Below are 17,111 nucleotides of genomic sequence, written 5' to 3' on the forward strand. Positions count from 1 at the left end.
GCCCAGAGACTGGGTCGGGCAGCAATTCTGTTCCCAGTGCCTTTACCAATACGAGAGTACAGAAACCAGATCAGAAACGAGCGATCACTAGCTCTATGGAACTTCTACTTTTTAATTCTGAGTGAAATGTTTCATCTAACAAACCAGGTAACACTGTTTTCCCTTGTGAGATGAATTCCATGTCTGATCGGGTAAAGGTTCCGCATTTGTGCTAACACGGAAAATATGAGGTAAGATGTGTGATTTCCACAATATTAAAGCAGCAATGAGCTTTTTAATATTTATTTAACTATTTGTTTCCCCTTCATCATAAGTCGTTACCAGATGGTCAAATGTAAATGCCCAAAGCGTTTGAAAATCAATAATGCAACATGTAACGATTCTTTATAAAATTAGAAGTTTCAATGTCATGTCACGCAAGCTGTTTGTACACTATTTCCCGCCAGAATTCAACAGAATTTCTGAAAATGTAAGTTTTCTGGCCGTCACATACAATATACATGTACATGTGTATACAATCTGCAGTTGCGGGTGTAACTTTGAAGTTCTGCATACGATGGTTTTGTATTGAACATACAAGGTCCTTTTCTAATATTTGCATAGGTTACGTGACTAGTCACGCGGATCACGCAACTTCGGAATGGTAAACACAGGCGTCAGTTTAAATTAAATAAGTAAATAATTCCGGTGTAAACAATAAAATTATGAGCATTAGTCTTACTTTGGTGGAGAAATTTACTGCACTTTTTGTGACGCAACTGGGAAGTTGTTTTATCACTGGGAAAATTTGCGTAATTTTGCTGGACAGGTGGTATTGATAAAGTATTGGCAGCCCAAGAATATTTAATAAGCAATTTGTGCACTCAACTGGGAAGTTGTTTTATCACAGGGAAAATTTGCATAATTTTGCTGGACAGGTGGTATTGATAAAGTATTGGCAGCCCAAGAATATTTAATAAGCAATTTTTGCACTCCATTTAATTGGTGCCTTGCAATTCATTAGGTATTCACGTAACCTTCTATAAACTTGCGGTCACTTTTGGAAGTTAATGGTGGAAACAAAGTCATCTTTCCAGGGAAATATCTCCTTTGGTTTAAGTAAATTAAGTTTTCTTAATAAATCCAGGGGTTGTCCAACTATGGTCCATCTAATAAAGCAGAATGTGATTGTTTAGAAGACCTTATCATTCTGTGAAATATGATCTTGTAGCCAGCTTCACGCTACATTTATTTTCCTTGCTTGCTATAATTGTTGCACCTTTCAATAACATCCAACTTTGAACTTCAAAACACAACTATATTAGTTTGTGTGATTTTAAAAGCTGTACTGCCGTCACATGTATGTGTATTAATCATAATAATTTAGAGTGACGACCAACTGACCACAAAAATACAGAATATTAATGGATCTAAATCTGCCAATGACAGCATTAATGAATGTGACCTTTCGTCCCCACTTGGAATCCAGCCAAACATCTTTTTTTCCAAGTGGTCCATTTGCACTGGTTGACAGCTTTGAAAAATCTACACAAATGAACAGTGTATCTGGTGGTTGAATCATGAATTTCAGAGTCTTCATGTTATTAGCCAGTTCTAGTTTCTAGATATAATTTTTGAGGGAGATGCAAAGTGATTGCATTGGGTGAGAGGGAACGAAAACTTGGTTTTGTTCTGCTTGCCCAATAACCACGCCTTTCATGTCTGCCCCAGTGTTATTGTATACCAACAAGCTAGCATGTTATTGAAAGGCTAAGTAATCTGGATTTAATCTGTAGATTTTTTGGGTTGAATGCATTTGAGAATCTACATGACTGGGGATTGTACATGTGCAGTGAAACCAAATCAATGTGCACAGGAGATGAGTTAAACCTGCAGTTGACTTACATATAAACATCCCACCCACAAGGAGTGGTAATACAATATTGTTCCCCTAGTTGCTTCATATGGTACAGAAACTGGGTTAAGCTTGAGCTATGTATGAGACCTGTAACATCACTTGATCTTATAGTCTTTAAACTGCATTAGTATTCAATTTTTATTCATAGCAAATTAACATGTAGAGCAATGTACCATCTTCCAACTGACATTTTTTTAAATGATTGTTCTAGGAGTATCATTGTATACCTGCAGAGCATTGTTTTAATCTTGATCGTACTGTTATGGAACCCTGTAAGAGGCTCGTTAGGAGACAAGTGTTACCCTTTCCGTCAGTGTTTAAGAGAGTGTGAACGAGGCTGCCACCTTGATGAATACCCTGGCAAACTGCCACTATATCTGACTATCTTTTGGTGGGATTGCACCGACGAATGCAAGTACCAGTGTATGCATAATGTAACCGCGACTGATGTGAGATTTAATAAACCAATCAAACAATTTTATGGCAAGGTAAGATTAGATTTCAAAAGTGATGTACAGTCAGATACTTGTGATGTACAAGTTTGTACTTAACTTTTCAGTTGCCTGCATGTAAATTTTTTCACACCAGTTGAGCAATTCTAGAAAATATTAACATCGGCTCCCTCCAGACTCTCCTCCACAAAACATCATTGAGAATTCTAAGAGGGAAGGGGAAGGTTTTGAAAGCCAAAGCTCTGAAAGGAATACTGGGTGGATTAAAGAGCAGGGATGTATAATTACAATCATTATGATAGAAAAAACTGTTAAGGTTCACTGTTGAAATTGCATCCACATGCATGGAGCAATCATCCCAGGCCTGTTTCCCCTTATTACCACAGATTAAAATTATGACTTTTGAATTGTTCAAAGCATTATATTGTGTGAGGAGATGGGGGGGGGGGGGGGGGGGTGGTTTGATATGGCCTTGCTTCTGTTTTCCTCCAGAAAAGTCAAGTACATGTACTGTACATTTATTTAATGCAAATTACATTTCATAGCTAGTTTTGTCCAAGATTGACATTATGCAGTACAAGTACTGTATGTATATGTAGTATTTAATGAAACAGTTGTATTATGGCATTGGAATCTGGTCCAACTTTGCTGGCCAGTTTACTTAGCATAAACCTTTTTTCCTTCTCAGTCATAATACATGTAAAACTCATGCAATAAGACAGCAAACAAACCATTTTGAAACCTGGCCCTAGTTGTTCAAAAGGCGGATAATTTTATCCACTGGATACTTCGCTGTCCGGCAGATAAAATGTGTGCAAGATTTTTGTGAATATAGAGGAGGAGGTGGCGTGGCCCAGTGGTAAGGGCGCCGGACTTGAAATCCGGAGGTCCCGGGTTCAAGTCCCGCCTCGGCCATGCTTGTAAATAGCCAGCTGGTTTGCCTCCTGCCAGTTGGGATTTTTTATTTTAACATGCTATGTTCGATTTTGATTATTATTTGTTTCCCATTATTTCTAAGTGGAATGCTGTAAACTAGCTTTGGGTAGCTAAGTGCATTTCCACTATAAACAAAGCATCTTTTTTTTATAGAGGAGAAGCATATGTCAAATTTAAGAATAGGATAGCGACTTATCCAGTGGATAAAGTTATCCGCTCTTTGAACAACTAGGGCCTGGTGTTTTATCTGCATACTTATATTCGTGTACTACAAAAGATCAACCCAAGATGGGATCCTTTATGCCCCTAGACTGCTTTTTTTTGTAGTTAAAAAAAAATAGGCAGCAAAAAAATCGTAGCTGCATGCGATGTTGCTAAACCTTATTTGGCACTGATAAAAGTAAGAGCCACCCTTCTGTGTCTGCTGTAAGCCTGGTGCTCTTAGTGAGGTGAAGCCAAATAATTGTTTTTGTGTCAGCTTCCAGAGCATTTATTTTACCTATATAATACGTGTATCAGGTCAGTTTCTAATGGGTGGACATTGTTAATTTCAAACTGCTGGTTAACAGCATTTGAAATGATTGATACAGGCTCTGAGGCTTACCTGTGCATGCATGTAAAGATAACCAGTCCATGACAAGTTAGTCAGTTGGGTAAATGAACCATGGACCAGCTATGAAATTCTTCCTTGAGGAGGATTATAATTATGTAATCCAATGTCCCACAGGTAGGCATGCACCCTTGGGACCACATTTGAGTGTCCACTTATATTTAGCAGCAGTGCCTGTCTATACTGGAGGTGTCCATTACTGTACAGTGTTTACATTATCTTTTACCTTTTTCAGTGTTTTGAGGTTCCTCACACTCTCTCCATTCATCCATTATCCTTTTGATACAACTGGGCATTAAACAAACACCCTGCTATTGAGGGTAAGGTTCACCTCTCCTTAATGATGAACCTTTGGAAACAAAGTCTTATAATTGATTCGGGACTATAATGTTATCATACTGGCTAAAGGAAACAGTTATTTTATTAAATTCAAGCAACAATGTATGTCTTGAATACGATAATTAACTTTAGGTCAATGTTTAACAATAATTATTATTAGTATATACCACACAAGTGAATAGTGCTTTTCGCGCGCGCTGATTGGCTAGCTCGGAGGTGATTAGCCAAGTACTATTCACTTCCGAGCAACCGAAGAGAAGCAAGATGGCTTCCCATTTTGTCATGGTCACTTAAGAGAAAAATATTTCGATAAATGAGACGGCTATTACCAAAAAAACAAAAATGGCAACAAATATTGGTTTGACGGCATAACATGGTAAGTTATTTAATCTTTTCAACCTCATAGAAATACAATATAAATACAATGCATTGTTTACGAAAACTGTCGAGCACTATGATTACAATGTAAACAATGAAACATAGTAATGTTTTGCAGTATGGTTTCAACAACAGGACAATAATATTATTTCACACAACAATCAAAGAAAAGACATGAGCAACTAAACAAGTGCATCCATGCAGAGGTTTTATTTGTCTGCAAGAAAGCGAGACGGAACTTCCTACAATAAGAAATCGCTTACCGCGCAGCACGCAAGATTTTAATATTTTCCGCCATTTGTCGGTATATTGTCAAACATAATGTATTTTTTGGTCCACTTCTTATTCAGCTTGTGTGGTGTATACTAAAACTTACAATTATTCACCTCAGTGTCGGTGAAAGTGATGGATATTTACCTCCACTTTGGTGAATGATTGTTACCTATTTTCATGTATCAAACCCTTTGATTCTTGCAGTGGCCATTTGTGAGATTCCTTGGAATTCAAGAGCCTGCATCAGTTTTATTTTCAATCTTTAATGCAGTGGGACACATTCTTGGCTGGAGAATGTTCAGATCTGCTGTTCCCAGCACAGATTACAACATGCACTTAGTGTGGAAAACAAATTTAGCAGTAAGCCTGCAGTTCGCATGTACTTTTTTATCCTTCCTTCCTTCCTTCCTTCCTTCCTTCCTTCCTTCCTTCCTTCCTTCCTTCCTTCCTTCCTTCCTTCCTTCCTTCTCCATCCCTCACTCCATCTCTCCCTCCCTTCCTATCTCCCTCCCATCCATCCCTCCCTTTCTCTCGTCTATCCCTCCCTCCCATCCCACCCTCCCATACCTCCTATCTCTAATCCATCTCTTTCTCCATCCCTCCCTTTCTCTCATCCATCCTTCCCTCCCATCCCTCCCTCTCATCCCTTCCTTCATCCTTCCCTTTCTCTCATCCATCCCTCCCTTTCTCTCAACCATCCTTCCCTCCCATCCCTTCCTCCAAACCCTCCCTCCCATCCTTCCCTTTCTCTCATCCATCCATCCCTCCTTCCCATCCCTTCCTCCATCCCTCCCTTTCTCTCATCCATCCCTCCCTCCATCCCCCCTCACTTTCTCTCATCCATCCCTCTCTCCCTCCCTCCCTCCCTCACGATCTTCCTTCCTCCCATCCCCCCTTCCTTCCTGTCTTCCTTCCTTCCTCCCTCCATCTCCCCCTCTCTTCTTCACTCCCTCCCTCCCATCCCTCCCTCCCTCCCTTTCTCCCATCCATCCATCCCTCCCTTGCTTCCTCCCTTTCTCATCTATCTCTCCCTCCTGTCCCTCCCTTCCCCCATCTCTCCCTTTCTCTCATCCATCCCTCCCTCCCATCCCTCCCTTTCACCCATCCATCCCTCCCTCCCATCCCTTCCTTCAAACCCTCCTTTCCATCCCTTCCTCCATCCCTCCCTTTCTCTCATCCATCCCTCCCTCCCATCCCTCCCTTTCTCTCATCCATCCATCCCTTCCTTCCTTCCCCCATCACTTCCTCCCCTCCTCCCTCCCTCCTCCCTTCCTTCATCCCTCCCTCCCTACTTCCTCCATACCTCACTCCCTCCCTTCCTCCCATCCCTCCATTTCCTTTTCATTCCCTTCTTCCATCCCTCCTTCCATTTCTCCCATCCATTCCTTCCTTCCTCCCTTCCTCACTCCCTCCGTTCCTTTCTCCAGCACTTTCTCCCTCCCTCCCTCCCTTCCTTCCTTCCTTCCTTCCTTCCTTCCTTCCTTCTTTCCTTGTGCAGTATAATTCAAAGTTTTATGCATGCTTGCAGTTATTTGTAGTTGATTGTGGACAATTTATAATTTTTTTTTCACTTTCAGGTTAGTTTAAATGCTTGGTTCTGGTCAACTGTTTTTCATACAAGGGATTTAACCTGGACAGAGGTAATTAGTTTTTATTCACTAATGAGATTCATGAACTGTATGACAGATATCACAAGGTGTCCCCTAACATTAATTTGTACTAAAACACACATAAATCTGTCAAACATGAAGTCATATGAAAACGACAAAAAGGTCTGTGTTACATGAAGTACCCAAATTCAGGGTTAGGTGCATTTCTGGACATAAGTGTTTCAGTTGGGAATTAGTAACTTATTCCTTTGTTTGCTAACTCTTTTTATAATTATTTAACACCCTTTAATAACCAAAATTTGACCCAATTTACCCCCTTTCTCCTCAACTGTTGACTACATGTAACCTTAATGTTGAAAATGAATGATGTGTTATTCAGTGAATGACAACTTAGGCATACACATTCTGTGAAAAAGGAAATCGGGATGCTCATATCAGGAGTTAAACGTACAAAATTATGTAAGAATGTGAGACATTAGTATTTTTTTTGTTTTATTGCCACATGCAGTTTCCCTATCAAGCAATGCCCTTCCTTGAGGACCCTTTAACAGTGTAAAGGTGGTGCGTCAGGGTACAACTAAACAATTCAATGAACTCAGTTCTCATTTTTTTAACAGACTTCTTACTGGAAAAATTAAACCATTGTTATTGCTAGTCCCCTGCTGATATAATTAGAAGACCCACTATTACCGTTCACACATTTAAACTTACATTTACAATTCACTTTCAGAAAATGGATTATTTTTGTGCGACATCCCTGGTCATGTTTTCACTGTTTGCTTGCCTAATGAGGTAGGTCTTTCACCTTCAGTTGAAGCTTTTCAGTTTGGGATTTCGTTTCTTGCCATTGTTCATGATATTGTCTTGCATTAATTTGTAATTTGTATTTCTGGAAAATGTACCCACCCCTTAGGCGGTCTCCCAATCTCCTTACTTTGACAACTTCACTGCTTGTTCAATTATTCCCAAAATTTGAGTCCCTCACAACCAGGGGTGATATTTCAAAAAAAGGTACATTTCACATGCAGGGTATTTTAAATCAGATGATGAGACAGGAGATCTTACTTGATATTCTTTCTTTTTTATTACACAGGTTTATTGGTCTGGAGAATAAAATCAGGTACAGTGTAGTTTATTCTACTGGGAAAACAATTTGATTCACAGTTTTGTGTTATCCTGCAAACAAGATGGGAACTGTATTCAGTTGAATCATTAAATGTTTATGCTACTAAAATATCTGATTTACCTGAATGCGTTGTAACTGAGTGCTTCGTGCTGTTAAGATAAACAGTTATTTCCTTTTTCTCTTGCAGCTGTTTTCTTGTTGGGTTATTTCTCTTGTGCCTTTTCTGTGGCCATGTTTACTATCTGGGTTTTGTTAAGTTTGACTATGGATACAACATGAAGTTTAATGTAACGATTGGTGAGTGAGTGTCGCACATCTATCAATTATTCCACAAGCATGTATTCGATACAAGATGATAGACAGCCAACAAGGTGTGCAGTGCTGAATTGAACAGGATGTATTTTCCCTATAGCTAAATTTCGTACTTGTAATAAAAATAGTTTTTAAAACATTCTTGTAAATGTTTTGGAATTGCAAAAAATGTGACCGTAGATAATATTGATGTGTCGATAATTAGTTGTTCGCAGTGAAGACATGCACCGGCCCTGGATGTGTAGATTGTTTTGAGCTTGCATGCAATTCAAATTTTACCCCCAAAGTCGGCTCAAATCCTTTCAAAATACAGCCTTATGCCTTACGAACCAAAATTGAATGATTAAAATTGAAATTGAAAAGAGTAAATTTGAACCCTGACTCCACCCACACTCTGCTGCCCCCCCCCCCCCCCAAAAAAAAAAAGAAAAAAATAGTAAAACAATTTTATTTTACATGTAGCTACAGCGTGAGAAAGTCCGTATTTGCATGAACTTCATTAAAACTGTCTTTAGTGTGAGCTGTTACAGGCGTGTGAGGGAATCCATGGTTTCAGCACGCACCTCCCTTGCTCATGCTTGCATCAAGTTGTTGTCAATCAGAACACTGCTTTACCATTGATTAGATTAATTTTGTTAGGGGACAAGTTATGCAACTTTGTACCTTTTTTTTAACAGGTGTTATCAACTTATCCAGCTGGTTGAGTTGGTGTTACATGGTAAGTAATGCAAATGTTTTAAATGGACACGTAATAATCTATGCGCAACCACTGGGTTACACGTCTATCCCATGAGGTGGCTCTAAAAAGACTGCTTTTCTCAGTTCCGGTCCTTTATTTTTCTACATTCAACCCCCACTTACCGTGGATTGAAGTGTTCTGTCTTTGTATTTACATCACCCCATGTTCATAACTTGCAGAGATACCGGCAGCAACCGTATGTGTGGAAATGTGCCTTAGTGATAGTTAGCCTGTTTCTTCTCTTAGCTCTTGAGGTAAGTACAGTGAATCATTTTTGTTGAAAATGTCAGAAATAGTCAGAAATATAGTCTGAAATAGAGTCAGAAATATACTTAACAATTGTTCCACGAATGCGCGTTGGATTTGGAAAGAAAAATAATCAACGAGGCGCATAGTACCGAGTTGGCAATGATCATCTGGGTTTACATGTACAACAAGCGCGAGTTGAATAATTGTTCTATTAAAAGAACCCCACTCAATTTAGATAAATCGTGATGATTTAGCGATATTTTCTTTCTTGCTGACGCATATGCTGATATACCATATTTGTGGAACATGACAGTAACTCATATGCCATGGCCGCCCAGCCAATCAAAACTCTGGGATTGATTACGTCATACCTTGGAAACTGCTTCTTGAGTTCAAAGCTAAGTAGTGCGTACTTCATGGTCTTCTTCGTTTCCTTTGCCTCTCTATTTTATAACCACGGACAACTCATCTCCACTAATAAAAATGGTTTTGTCTTCGTGGTTAATTATTCCGGCATATGTTCTGTCTGTTTACTCTGCCCTTAAAGTTTTCTGAATAGACTGGAATATATCCGTACGCTTTAACACGGTGATTTTTGTAGACTGGTTTCTGTTGGACTGGTAAAAGCCAAGGCGGGGCTGCGTCTATTAGGTCCAGGCCTTTTAGCAGCTAAAGGAAAAAAATGACCTTCAGTGCAATAGTATGTGTCGTGCAATATATTTTGTCTGTGCTTTTAGGGCTGGGATCATTGTTTAGTTGTTCGTTCTTTTGTCCTCTCGACCAACCATGTAAGAAGTTGCAGGTCGCCCCACTCGGAAATGGCCGATTAAGAATATGGACTAAATCATGAATATCCTTTTGGTTCCAGCTGGGTGACTTTCCACCCATTTTGTGGACTTTTGACGCTCATTCACTTTGGCACCTCGGGACGGCTCCATTTTGCTACTTCTGGTACAGGTTGGTGTAACATTAGTTTTCCACTTTTTGTTTAACAACGGCGTGGTCGATAACAGTTTTTTAATTGATCACATGGTCTAGCCTCCCTCGTAGATGCTCATTTGGCTAGTCACGCAAAAATAAATTACGTGACGAGACAAAAGAGTGCCTGTGAGGGAAGCTGCACATCACCTTCACGTAGGGTGTAGGAGAGGGGAGGAAAGGGCAACATACGACCCCAGTTTTCCTCAAGTTTTCGTATTCCCGTGATTGCCCAAGCCACCCTGATTCGTACGTTGTCTGGAAAGTTACCTTCCCATTTAAGTAGCAGCTACCCAGAGGGGGTATAATCCTCATCAGACCTACCCCTTCTTCATATCAAAAGAGCAAAAGTCCATAAACTTTTCAGGCACTTGGGCACCAACATCCTTGATGTCAGTCGAAAATGATCAAAGGTAATCTACTTTTTCCGGACTAAAATAGCGATGACACCACATCAAGTTGGATCCGCAGTTTTCGATTTAGTTCCAATATTTGAATCGCAGGGGACCACTTGAATAAGCGGAATAGACCGCGGCACTGCACTTTTTTCTTCCGAATCATCTCTCTGACTAAAAGAGAAGATTGTAAGAGAATTCGTTCAACGTGGATAATAATTTTGTCTTCCAAATCAACGCCTTTAATCCCCACGGAATCGACGAACGCTTTTCATTCGACTAATTTATTCTTGTTTTCCTCGTTACCATTCTCCCACCAATAGCGTAGCTCGACTGCTCACTGTATAAACACAAAACAACCTACAATTCCTTGATTCGCTCTGCCGAAGGGCTAACGCTCGAAAATGTTAGCACTCGAATCTCTTTACGATGGACAATTTACCAACTCTGTTGGTAATCCAAACATTTGTCTCCACTCCCCACCGACGCAGAACCACAGTTTCTTTAAAAACTAACCCCCCTTTACTCATTAATAGTTTAGTGTGCAAGGTAGGTAGAATGGATAAAGAGCAAAGACGATTAAATGCAGCCTTTTGGCCTGCAGTAAATCTGACCAGCTTTCTTTAGGTGGATTGCATTGCCGCCATGTTGGTGGACAAAACAAAAGAAAATGTGCTCACATAGTTTGCATAAGAATGGAGTTAACTCCCAGAGGAGAAAAATATTATTGTTCCTATCCACCAACATGGCTGCCATGACGTCACATGCAATCCCCCAACAGGCCATTTTACAGTTGTGTACTTGGTGACCTGGTCATAGAATGGAAGCGAGACTGGGGTTGACCTTGTTTTGGTACAAACCTCCCTGTTTTTCATATGTAAATGCAAACTAGTTAGCATAAGAACAGTATGATCTACATATGAAAAGCAGTGAGGTTTGTATAAAAACAAGGTCACCCCCAGCCTCGCTTAGAATCCAAGACCAGGTCACTTAGCACTGTAAAATTGGCTATTTGTTGTAGTATAACCCAATCTCGTACCCAGAGTCCTCAGGCTTTTTGGTCAGCGGGTGGGCGCCAGGAGAGATTGTAGGGTACTGGAATTTTTTTACCGCAGGATTTCTGCGGTAAAACAATGCAAACCGTTAAGGGACAGCCAATCAAAAAATTGAAATAAAATTCCAGTTCCCCAAATTCCCCAGAGTCTCTCCTAGCGCCAATCCGCTGACCAAAAAGCCTGAGGACTCTGGGTACGAGATTGAGTATAACCTTGACTGTAATTTTAACCACCTATCCTGTATCTATGGAGCATATGCAAACAATCCCTTGAGATTCAAATGACGATGACATGGCCGCCATGTTGGTGTAAAATCACTCAGCCACAGGAAGCTAATGAGAAGCCTTTTGTTGACGCTGCACCAACATGGCGGCGATGACGTCATGCAGATACGCTCCATATAGGGGAGCGCACACTCCGCAATCCGTCAGAAGGAAGTTGGACATCTTAACACGCTTACACAATGTAACACTTACTTCAAACACTTAACTTGTCAAACTTAACACTTGCCAGAAGCTCAACCGTAAAAAGAGAGTTAAAATCACAACTTGTGAGCCTCGAACCGGGTCATTTGCTTCATCTCATCGGCACTTAACCACTGTACCAACGAGGTCTAGCTGCCAAGAACGGCTAGTTGTGACTTCTTTACATAGGGTTACCCATTTTCAAAACAGTGCTTAGGGCTAAATAGTGTAGATCAGTGTCAGTCTCTTTACATCAAAGAATACTACGTTGTGTAAACATCAAAAGGTGTCAAACCTACTTTTGACGGAAGGCGGAGTGTGCATAATAGGCTTTATAAAAGAGAAAGACCCCTCCCCCACCCCCACTGGGCCTGTCCAAAACAAAAGTCTGTTTGTCAAATAACGTGATAGGGAATCATGACAGCTTAACCTAGCGTACCAAATGTACGTATATTTCGTATTTCAGCTTTCTGGTAGATGATGCAAGGCAACAATTGTCCATGAAGAAAAAGAAAAGCAAGAGTTCCTGAGGCCAGTGATTAATTGCATCATGTGCTGTTCACGTGCCTTCGTCCAAGGTCCATTCACCAATATATATTTATTGATATTGTGCAGACACCCGAAGAAACTCATTCACGGACGCTTTCAAAACGTTTAACCGCTTTAAGTTAGGAGGAGAGCAAACGCTCAGGAGAAAGCTAATCCTTCATTAGCTACACCACATTAATGTAAACCGTGGAGTCTTCTTGTAACTGAACAAAATTGCTTGACGGAGGGATTCAAACTGACATGAGTTATTCTCGTGTGTACAGTGAGACTCAATAAAGCTAGTACATTAAAAGAGAATCACATGCATTCAAATACTTTTATAACACCTTTTTTATAATAACGTTGACGCTGAGATTAACTGAAATTTGAGAACATACTAAGAACATTACCCAGGCTGAGAGTAATATGAACAATATAAACATGGCCCAACATTCGTTCAACAAAAGTTGAACGGATGTTGGGTAAATATTGGATAAACGATTTCAACGCCATTCAACATTTTGAATGAAAGTTTAAACCAGTTTATTTATTTATTTATTTATTTATTTAGTAATTTATTTATTTATTTATTTATTTATTTTTTTTCATTCAGGAGTATTTCAGTGTAAAAGTTTAAGCTACTAAAAACTTCATGACAAGTCGCTGGCGCGTTCGCAATTGTCATGGTCTTTCACGTTCCGTAATCGGTTTAAACTTTGCAACCATTTTATGCAAGACGACTCGCAAAGACATGACGTTGCAAGTTTCAAGAAACCTGTTTCTTGTATTAATAAAATCGAATGTTATCTTTACTTGGACGATTTGCGTCTCAGTTTGCCGGTCTTCTTAAGAATGATGCCTCAACACGGAGCGGTTTATGATTATGTAGAAAAAAAAAGTCTTAGGAAAAGCTATTGAAATCGAAGAAGAAAATTGGAGGTAACCGCGCATTTTTCAGAGATAATTACGCGACAATAATTCTAAAAAGCATTAAAATACAAAACAATGTATGGCATTTTATCTCTCTTTGGAATTCACTATCCCTCGGTAACATCTTTCCCCGCATAGTCAAAAATCGCGCAAGAATAAATTTGAATAAGTAGGCACGGGACTTAAGCAATCAGAGTTGCTCGTACCATCCCGAGATGCGCAGAACGTATGCGCAGTTGCGAAAAGAGGGCACCGTTCTTACGAAATCAATCAGGGACCGTAAGCAGTGACGACGACGACGGCAACGAGAACGTCGACAGAAAACAATAGTTTAAATTAGCAAGACACTCGTTCTGCACATGCGTTATAAACTTTGGTACATTTGGTCGTCCTCTGCAAAACAACGACGTGAAATGACCAAATTCAAGGTTTTATGGAGATCGTGAACGCATGATGATTAATTTTCCTTTCTCTTTTTGAACTTTAAAGCCGCCCCTATGACGTTAGCTACTGGATAGTTCGGCCACATTACACAAACTAAATGAGTAGAAATCATCGCGAATTTATTCAGAAAACTTGAATGTAATTTTTAAGGCCCGTCTTCGTTGGCGTCGTCGTCGTCTCTGCTAATAGGGAGTTTACGCAAAAGGACGGCTGATGTGGTGGGACAGCAAATTGTCCTCGTGTAACCAACGTGACGTCCAAGTATTTACGACTCTAGATTGCAACATTCCTACCGCTCGTGTTCTTTGCGTTATAACTGATAAGAGAACACCAATTTTAGTCGCAAATCGCCTAAAAAAAATGTGAAGGTACTAAGATATCATGTTGGTCACACAACGATAATTCATCGTCCTCTTCCGTCAGCCGTCCTGGTGCGTAAGCTCACTGATGGCACAAGTGGTCGTGGTCCGTCACCAAATACCGACAGCATAGAGGAAGGGGATCACCTCGTTATTTTGTCACGTATCACCAAAACTAATTCTTCTACGAGATTATTAACAGAAAGATACAACTTCATAAACCATCAGTCTGCGTGTATGTTCAATGTGTTCCTCAAATGTGGCACTGAATATAATAATATCATCCAGGTAGGTACACAGACATTGTCTCTCAAGTCACTCAGACAGTTCTCCATAAAACGTTGGAATGCTCCCGGCGCTTGAGAAAGGCCAAATGGTATCCGAATCCATTCGTAAAGGCCCAAAGGAGTAATAAAAGCTGTCAAAGGCTGCCTGTTCGGACTCATGAACCCTTGATGGCAGGCCCTACCCTGGTCAAGAACAGAAAACCATAAGTTGCCACCGAGGTTATCCAGCGCGCTTCTTGTATGCGAGGTATCGGGTGACGTTGTTTAGTGCTCTGAAATCCACACACAGCCGTAAGCTTTGATCGTTTTCCTAACACAAACGACAGGAGAACTTTATGGGGATGATGCCTTCTTGATAAATATTTCGACTCAACAAATCTTCAATGTAAGCTTTAACCTCAGGGTAGAGTGGTTTAGGTACTGCTATGTAGTTCTTCTGCACCTGTTTCCGATCCTCTAAATCTAGGTCAAGTTAGAGGTCTGGGATACATCCAACGTCATTATCATCTTTAGCAGAGGAATCAGCTTCGTAAGTCAGTAACTTTACAGCCATCTCTTTCTGAGCAGGTGTCAGACCTTCCAGGTCCATGTCCTTTATATGTGTGGGAATCCCCATCGGTCTCTCACTTTGTACAGATGCCTGAGTTCCCATTGGTACTCCTCCTGGTTCTTCGTCAAGGGCCTGCACTGGCTTGGTAGTCCCTGACTCTTGTGTCTCCTTCTGTTGGGTGCAATTATTGCTATTGTCAGGTTCCTTTAATTTAACTTCAACTGGTGTCTCTGACTGTACAAGTTGTAGTCGACCAAGAAGGGCCCGCCCCGAAGTACCATGGCATGGTTGGTGTTATTGGTGATGTCAATGTCCACCTGACTTGATTTTTCTTTCCTGACAGACAGCAAAGTCTCGGAGACCCCCAAACCACTAGGCCATGGATTGGCCTCCTCCGGTTCAAACAGTACTGGTGTAGCTCTCTCCCCACTGGTCCCGTATTTGCTTTGCAAGTAACCCTTTGACTATGATTAGCTGGTATAGTGATGTCACGCTTCGTAGTTTTAATGGAACAAAGTTCCTCTTGATTAAGGCCCTGGATAAAATTCACAAATACTGAAGCAGTTTGCTGTCAAGATCAGTGAAGCTGGAGGCGGTAGCTTGAGACAATGCAACATCCTCATTGCTATCTTTAAATATCTCTTCTATAACATTAAAACCAATTAAAGGTGAGTCCAAAAATTGTTCTGTAACAAGAAATGGAACTTTTAGTTCATTGTTGCAAGATGACAGTCTGAAATTCAGCTCCACCCATCCTATGTATGGTATCTCGCTACCGTTCGCAGCAGTCAAGCTCAGTTTATTGTTTAGCAATTCCGAAATATCCTTAACGACAACATCAGGGAAGTTCTTCCTTAAGAACTCGTTTGACATGATGGAAACTTGGGCCCCTGAGAGCCAAAGTACCTCTGAAGAATGACCATTGATCTCTCCCTTAACAGTGCATCTTTTCCCCACTAATCCTTCCACAGTGGCATGTTGTTGGGGAGTCAAGTGACTAACAAAGGTACTATCACTATGGTTCAGCATCTTTACCCCTGCTTTGATGGACAAGTGTGAAACTGCAGTGCATAACACTTTGTGTTCTGGCCAGTGTTTCCTTTGTCAAGCCTGACTACAGTATTTCACAGCCTTACATTAAGAACACTGCAAGAACTTTACTCCTTACAACTGAGCTTGGCCACAGCCATTACAACGATGGGACTTGTAGCTGTTGCTGTAGACTATTCTGTGTCCCGCCGGAACAGTCGTTGGCTGTTTCCCTAACGACTACCCCTATTCCTACTTCTAGTACACACACGAGCTACATGTCCAGAGCTACCACATGAAAAACAATGGTTACATTCCTCTCCTCTTCCACGCTCTTTACCACTCTGGCAGCCCCAACTGAGGTACCTTGGCTGGTAACTACCACCACGTTCTTTGTAGGGAGATCGACCCCAATCTGGTTTTGCCGCTTGACTTCCTTGGCCATTAACTCTGATTTCTGCCGCATTTCGGAAAGGATCTGTTGGTTCCTGTCTGCTCTTGGGTTCCTGCCTCTCTGTTCTCCTCCCTCCTTAGGGACTTCGCAGGCATTCAGTTTTGTTGCTTTTCGGCGCTCTGTTGACAATTTTGTGTTCCGTTCTGCTTGCTGTGAGACTAATTCATTAACTTGTTTCATAAGTTCCTCGTCGATAAAAAGCCCTGGGGTGCGCAGGCTGGGTCGCTCTTAAGTTGGAGGCTAGAATGTCATCACGAAGACCCGTTTCGAAGGATTTCTCAAATGTCTTCTGAATCAGTGCAGGGCCATAATTAAACTCACAATCTGATTCCTGACAGACAAAATTTACCTTGTCACACAATTCCAAAGCATGGAGTAGGAATTGCTGCGGCGACTCATTGCCTTGTTGGCATACTGTTGCAAGCTGTTGGTACACCTCAGATGCAGCTTTCTCCCGGTAGTGGACACGGAGGATTCTTCTTAATTTTGCACGGGCGAGGTCACTCAATGTTTCCACGTAACTTCTAAGACTACTATGGGGCGATATCGCACGAATCACAGCATCCACAATTTCGCATTCTTTATAACCACGTTTAAGACCAGAATTTATTTGATGCATTATTGACACAAAAGTCAACTTTTCCGTCTGTCCCGGTTCACCAATCTGTCCCGAAAGTTTGTATTCCCTGCGCAACAAGGATGGGGTCGCATTTGCTT

General features: G+C 40.9%; 2 protein-coding genes and 1 non-coding gene across 5 annotated transcripts in view; all 3 read left to right on the forward strand.

Moving 5' to 3' along the window:
• Positions 1 to 17,111, forward strand: part of LOC146449875 (uncharacterized) — a 114,399-nt gene that overhangs the window by 54,681 nt on the left and 42,607 nt on the right. The gene's annotated exons all lie outside the window — the stretch shown is intronic.
• Positions 54 to 12,659, forward strand: LOC146449882 (GPI-specific phospholipase A2-like PGAP3). Its single transcript, XM_085101022.1, has 11 exons — positions 54 to 230; positions 2,109 to 2,385; positions 5,090 to 5,245; positions 6,463 to 6,525; positions 7,226 to 7,287; positions 7,589 to 7,615; positions 7,809 to 7,918; positions 8,611 to 8,651; positions 8,852 to 8,926; positions 9,790 to 9,878; positions 12,280 to 12,659. The coding sequence occupies exons 1-11, from the start codon at positions 226 to 228 to the stop codon at positions 12,341 to 12,343; spliced, it is 969 nt and encodes a 322-aa protein (XP_084957148.1). The 5' UTR covers positions 54 to 225; the 3' UTR covers positions 12,344 to 12,659.
• Trnas-uga (transfer RNA serine (anticodon UGA)) lies at positions 3,192 to 3,264 on the forward strand. The gene has a single exon. It is a non-coding gene; the product is annotated as a tRNA-Ser (tRNA).

This window comes from Pavona decussata, unplaced genomic scaffold (genome assembly GCF_977016875.1).
Source record: "Pavona decussata unplaced genomic scaffold, jaPavDecu1.1 SCAFFOLD_563, whole genome shotgun sequence".
Classification (NCBI taxonomy): Eukaryota; Metazoa; Cnidaria; class Anthozoa; order Scleractinia; family Agariciidae; genus Pavona; species Pavona decussata.

Excerpts from the sequence above, each read along its gene's own strand:
- LOC146449882 (XM_085101022.1), top strand. Across the intron at positions 2,386-5,089 it reads TCAAACAATTTTATGGCAAG|TGGCCATTTGTGAGATTCCT; the intron begins GTAAGATTAGAT and ends TGATTCTTGCAG. Across the intron at positions 5,246-6,462 it reads TGTGGAAAACAAATTTAGCA|GTTAGTTTAAATGCTTGGTT; the intron begins GTAAGCCTGCAG and ends TTTCACTTTCAG.